This window comes from Pieris rapae, chromosome 11 (genome assembly GCF_905147795.1).
Source record: "Pieris rapae chromosome 11, ilPieRapa1.1, whole genome shotgun sequence".
NCBI classification, from domain to species: domain Eukaryota; kingdom Metazoa; phylum Arthropoda; class Insecta; order Lepidoptera; family Pieridae; genus Pieris; species Pieris rapae.
In genome coordinates, this window is record NC_059519.1 from 6,373,498 (window position 1) to 6,380,401 (window position 6,904).

At 32.6% G+C, this 6,904-nt stretch overlaps 1 protein-coding gene across 1 annotated transcript; it reads right to left on the reverse strand.

The window, feature by feature from the left end:
• Positions 1–5,654: 5,654 nt before the first annotated feature.
• Positions 5,655–6,904, reverse strand: LOC110998773. Its single transcript, XM_045630244.1, has 2 exons — positions 6,828–6,904; positions 5,655–5,937 (listed from the first exon to the last, which is right to left on the reverse strand). Exons 1-2 carry the CDS (start codon positions 6,853–6,855, stop codon positions 5,720–5,722), a joined length of 246 nt encoding a protein of 81 aa, XP_045486200.1. The 5' UTR covers positions 6,856–6,904; the 3' UTR covers positions 5,655–5,719.

A 6,904-nucleotide genomic window follows, 5' to 3' on the forward strand; every position in this document is an offset into this window, starting at 1 on the left:
TATTGAATGTGAATACGCATCCTCGCTTTGTCTTCAAAGGTTACATCTACGAAATCTGATTGTTAAGCCATCCTGCTCACTTCATACACCTTCAGGTTTCACAGTAACCTTTCATTCTTAAGCACACCTCGTAATCATATTAATGGTCGTAGAAACAGAATGCAAAAATTGTATCTTCTTGGCATCTAATTTTATCTACATGTCTCTTTTGATAAAAAAAATATATTCGGTTTAGTATTTCGAGAGAGATACATAGTATTCGCTTTCAATATATTATAGTTTAAATACCATTACAGTGGTCATCGCGTAAAAACCGGGGGTCATGTTGAGAAAATGTTTTTGTTTTCGGAGAAACGATATTTACTTTTGATAGAAGGCACAAAAGATATCAAAATAGCCCTTCCAACAACCATAAAATACTTTTCTATGAAATATTTCAAACAACAACAAAGTTTTGACATATACAAGCATTATTAGTGCAAAACGTTTCATTGTGTTTTTTACTGACTGTCTTGTCGACAGCGATTTCTTTACTAACATCATCATCATCAACAACATAGTTTAAAACATCGAATGTTACCACATTATGTATTAGCTATTTTAGGCAAAGTAGTTAACCAATATGATTAACAGAAAAAAAAATATCTTTGTTCTTTCTTAAATTAAGAATTGATTTAAAAATATTTACCGAGTAATCTGAAACTTCATTTCCCAATGCTGATATTAACTTTTTAAATGTATGCATTAAAAAATATACAGCTTCTCTGAAAATGTAACCACTTGGTGGCACTCAAAACTTTCTGACGGCTTTTACTAAAACATTAACAATAACCATAATACCTACATGAATCATACAATAATTTGCATTTGGGAAGTTTCGAGAATTTGTAAATACAGAGCTAATGAGGATAATGCAATTGTAATCACTGTTATTGTCTGAAATCAATGCTAAAGTTAGGTAATGATTGGCGAATTAAATATTTTTTATATATTTCTTGCTCTATTTAAAAATTATCAATGAGACGGACGAAAAATAATCTATCCCAGGTCGTGTCAAAGTTATGGAATTTCACAATCTCAATGTTTTTATTATAAAATTCATCAATTTCTGAAGAATTTTAAGGCGTTGGAAACAGACAATTTTTTTGTTCTTTTTATGCATATAAATTATTTAAATATTCGCACTTAAAAATCCTACTATTAAAGAGGCGAAAGTGTATTTAGATGCTGCATCAACATATTAAAGCAAGTAAAGATATAGGTAAAGTATAAAGTTCGTGTCAAAATTTTTTCAAACAAATTTAATTTTCGACTTTCCAAATTACTTTTATGGCCGGAATATGCCTCATGATCATCATACGCATGTTTATAGATCTGATAAATATATATTTAATTATGAACTTAATTTTATAATTTTCTATACATTTTACAATTATATTCGTTAATATGAAAATAGTATTACCAGCATCGTTCAACCACGTAAACTTATCCAAGTTACGTTTTAAGACACCATTGACCCGGCCCATGTCATATAATATATATTATTAAAATAATAGATTGCGCTTACTTGTGAGTTCTTGAGCTGGTAATATTCTTAGAAATTATTTATTTTACATTAACAAGCAATATTACACTGACACTACGGATTAGTATCACCAGTATGTATTATCATGGTAAAACAATCGTTTTCTTATATTATTCGGCCATTTATTTATCATCATCTATCATCGTGTGAAACCACCATCTATATTCATAACTTCGAATGTGGATTGCAAATTAATGAATGAAACTAAAGAGAATAAGAATTCAACTGTCGCGTAGCGGTTAACGAAGACTATATTTAATATCAAAAAAATTTATTTATGCAGGTAATGTGTACTGTATGAACGTCAAAAAGAAATATATATATTAAATGCTTCTAATTAAACATTTATAGCCAGTTCTCAACTCATTGGCGTAGAACGGAATAGAAGAACTAACAATAATCTCTCCGCCACAATCGCCAAGTTATTTGTTTTTCACAATGTTTTAAGGAGCTGCAATAATAAGACTTGACATCTTAAGTAATGAATAGTTAATTAATGATAATAAAATAAATGAATAACCAAGATTTGTCCTCTATCAGCACGAGGCATGGTGAAATAGGAGCACGCATTCTCGTGGTAACAAAACGCAAATACATAGTCGAAATAACTAACACGCATACACGAATTCAAGTCCAACCAGTCACCATAAGAAACACCCGTCCACGAATATGACTCATGGCCAGCCATCGGCCCCTCGCCATATTCCAGGGACAGACAGCTCGACGCTTGGACTCCGCCTACATGTCGACGAAACTCTTGAATGAAATAAATGCAGATAGAAAAATGAACTATACAAGTCAAGGAAGTAATAGGAATTGTATACAAAAATATTATATGTATTATAGCAAAGGTTAAAATATTAATAAAAGGAGATAGAACACGCCGTATATACGGAAACATCCTCTCGACGTCGGTACGGACAATTACTTTAACAAATCAATGTAAGTGTGATTTGATAACAAAAACTACTACAAATATATATTTCTACTATAGTATTGCATTATTTTTTTTTTCTGGCCATCTTTGAAATTCCGGTTTGTACCAATGAATTTTCAGTCTATGTGTTCACTGGGGAATCCATTTGGTACAAAGCTTCCTGACGCCAAAATGTTCGTGTGATATTTTTTGAACTTGACTCATAGCAATGCCTAGGCTAGGCATAGGCTCGTATCTGCTGATACTCACTCTCTTATCTTCCTCTATCATGCGTTGCACAGCACTGATTTTATCTTCAGTAGTCGTTGTTAAAGGACGTCCCTCACGCGGATCGTCATTGAGATTGCTATGTCCAAGCTTAAACTCGTTAAAGTAATTGTAAATAGTGGTCATAGACTTCATTAAGAAATGCTAATCGCAGCCTATCAAAGCTTTGTTGTTGTATAAGCTCACAACAAAAGTATAGTAAATCGTGGACTGAAAATGTTCTTGCGTTAGCTTCATTTTCATGTGTAACAAGATTTTTATATTTGCCGCATGCAAATGAATGCAATATACTACATTAGGTTACCAAAGAGTTCTAAATTTGAAATTCAAAAAAAGTGTTCACTAGCAATGTTTCTGGCCAGTTCTCAACGTTTTCAGTGTTACCCACGTATTAGTATAGAACTGTCCGGCGTCGTAACCCAAATTTTGTGTTAGTTATAAGTTATAAATTTTTGCCGTGCACCTCCGCAATGTAGAATCAGCTGCCCATAAAAGTATATCCGATTCAAGAAAAGAGCGCAACAACTCTCGCGAGCGAGTTGAGAGTACCAACCCTATAAATAATATATGCTTTGCTAGCACGAAACTAAATGTAAGTCATGCAACAGCAACGACCAATACTTTGTAAGTTATATTAATGTATAAATACGAGAAGAAATATATATCAAGACGATTATTGTTTGTGGCGCAGCGTATAGGATCTCCATAGTTGCCAGTAAAGTAATGGCAACGGACTTTTGGTTTAAAAATAATTTATTTATATGACAGAGTGACAGCACTTAATTTTACGTTAAAATTAATTACTATGTATTGGTTGTTGCTGACGCATGACCTACATTTGGATTCGTGCAAGCAAAGCATATATCTATAGGGTTGGTACTCTTAACTAGCGCTCTGGCATTGAGTGGCCATGGGTGAGCATCTTTTAACATCAGGTAAGCCTGCCCGCCACCATGTTATATAAAAAAACTTTTAAAAATAGTTGACCCTTAGCTTTGTTTAAAATATTTCGTTTATTTGAACATCCATCCAATAACCACTACAAAACTTTCCACTGGTTTTTTACTCTGAGATTACTTCAGAGTCAAAAACAAATGTATTATGTAAATACCGTCCATGTTCGTTAGCATTTTCTACGTCCTTGTTGCCACCTTATAGATAAACTCCCATAATTATTTGTTTTCTGTACGTGCAATTACCTCCAATTATCGAATAAGTTATTATGTATGATTATGTTTTTATGATATTTCAATAAAGTATATATTCCGCATTTGTAGCTGACGGCGTTTTTCAATAAATTTTATAATTAATCATTAAAACAACTTATATGTTTGCAATAGCCTTTATTTGTAGTACGCATTTAGATATAGCTAGCCGTAAAACGTATGTTACGTCCATAACTACATAACAAGCATGATGTACAAAGTAAATTATATAAAATCTCTAAATCTGATTTGATATCATTTTTGGTTATAGGGTACTTTTTGTGTTTCACTCAAGACATCTAAGTAGTTATTGTTATTAAAAATAAGTACATAATTTAATAAATTCACATCAATCCGCTGAACTAATTTCATTAAATATATTCTGATTTACCTATTTTAATTATAATGTATGGTTCACCAAAAAAAATATTTTGTTTGTTACTAGAACATTAAAATATGTACTATGTGTCAACTATTTAATAAGCCTTACTTGTAAGTTCTAAAAAATTGAAATTCTGAAATATGCACGCACACTTTCTCCGCTGGTTCTGCGACCCAAAACGTGTCTTCAAAACGATAAATATCCAGCTCTTCCTCTCCCTCTCCTGTGCAGCAGGAAACAAAACAGTCTACTCATAATTTATTCAGGTCCAATAATAAAATGTTGTATAACATAACGGTAATAAAAGTTTTGTTATTCTGTTTGATTAGAAATTTTATAGAAGAGGTTTTTTATACATCTAAAGTGTGTATTACGCTGAGAATTCAATGTTGATTTAGTTTTTTCATAAACGCGCGGAAAAGTTGTCTTCAGCAATTTTTTTATTCAATATTCATCATGTTTGCGGTATATTGGCACAGGAAAGTTTGTTTATAAGTGTCCGAATAATTTTATTATTTTTTATAATTATTTTACACAACGATGACATTAAACATCAAATTTTATTCATAACAAAAATAAATATTCGTAATATTAATAAAAAAAATATTATGAATAGTATATGAGTAGATTTACCATAAATGTAACTATTAAACAAATACGTAAACCCATAGAGTGTATTTTTTTTCAATCTCCCTATCTCACTCTCTCTATAAAACGGTCTCAATCGCTCTCTCCCTTTTCTTCGATAGAAACGCTGTACATCTCCGTGACGTTGTGTAAAATTTTTACCCTCTTGAGGTTTTACTTCAAAATCCCTAAAAGGGGCTACATGCAACTGTGAGTTGCTGAATTTTCCTTAATCATATCTTACAAAAAGGGCCATACGTCACAGACGACATGGCGACGTGGCCAGCGATGTTGCCATGGCGTCTGGTTAATTCTTCGGAGTAATTTAACAGATCCGAAAAGATACTATGTTTCATTTCAGAACCTCCGGAATGACTAGAATATCCAGGATATCTTCCTTTGAAGGAGACTGTTGTATTTGTTGGGATTGCGATCATGAGCTTTGGGGGTAATATTCAGGCTTAGTTGCGTTGTCGAGTATAGACATTATCTTAATTTTCGTAAACATTTTTCTTTCTGGAGGTACTTTTTTTAACGTACCTACCAAAGACAACATAAACAACCTGTCTTCGTCTTCGTTATTTTTTGCGTCAGAATTTTCTCTCGTCTCGATACTTCTCTGTAGCTAAAAAAGCTTCAAGGAATTTATCATCTTCGAGACATTGTTCTTTTTTTTTTAGTTGCCTCTGTTCTTCTTTTTTTTTACGTTTTACCATCTATATATCTGGTTTAGAGTCCTCCTTAGGTTCTTTATCAACAACGTATTCAGGCTCCTTTACAGCTACAACATTTTTTAAGAATTGCAGTTGTTGAAAGAAGACATATTCACTTTTACGTGGTCCACCACCAGATCCGGACTTTAAACTTTTTTGGCGGCCAACTTCCCTTGTGAAGCAGCCACGGATACTCTTCCACTTTCTTTGTAATGCAACAGCTGAAAGTAAATTTTAAGTTAGGTATATAATAATAATATTTTTTTCAACATACACTACATTACAATACATTTATGAAACTTTATTACAACTACAGACTCGGTTATATGTACAACTTAGTTGTTATACTTACTCGGTTATAATACTTATAATAATTAGAAAAGTGTGTGACGCTATATGCATATATCAAGGACAGTTTATAATAATACCTACCAACTATTGAAAACGATTGGGAAAGGAATTGCAAGAAGATTTAAAAATAAAATTCAAATTTCCCACATTGCATTGATACCATTGACGTCAGATCAGACAGAATACGTCAGAATTATTCAGTCAATTATAATTTCACATGAATAGATGTTGGAGTGCATGGAAAATGCAGCGCGATTCAGGGAATTTTAATGGATAGCTGTTTTTAAACTAACCTCATGAGAAATTCTTTAAGTATCCCTGAGGCCAAACCACTGATAGAAAATGGTGACAGTATTCCGTATACAAATGTAGGAGAAGCTTTCGGGCTACATGAAAACCTCATGAGACCTTATGGAGGACACCATCTCAAATACAAACAAAACCTTGTCAACTATCACGAGCACGCCGTTATATCCAGTTCACATTAGATATATTATCCAATAAGTGGAGGATATTCCACAGGCCACTGAATGTAAATATAGATTGAGCAAAGAAGATGTTAAGACATGTTGTATTTTGCATAATTTTGTACGTTCTAGAAATGGCTAGACATAACAACACTTTGACAGTAACGGGATTCGAACTTGCTACAGATCAGGAGCGCAAAAGAGGAGGGAGAACAAAAAACTATTTTATAAATCATAACCCACTACCATAACAAGATGGAAATAAGTTTAAAATTAATAAACATTGCACTTACATAGCTGGTTTTTTTCTTCGTTTGTCATATCTACTTTTTCTTTAAAAAATATTCACCATTTTAGCCCAGGCCCCAGC

Coding starts and splice junctions, on each gene's coding strand:
- LOC110998773 (XM_045630244.1), bottom strand. CDS start 6,855: ATGACAAACGAAGAAAAAAACCAGCTAT. Junction 5,938..6,827: donor CGAAGAAAAAAACCAGCTAT/GTAAGTGCAATG, acceptor ATTTACTTTCAG/CTGTTGCATTACAAAGAAAG.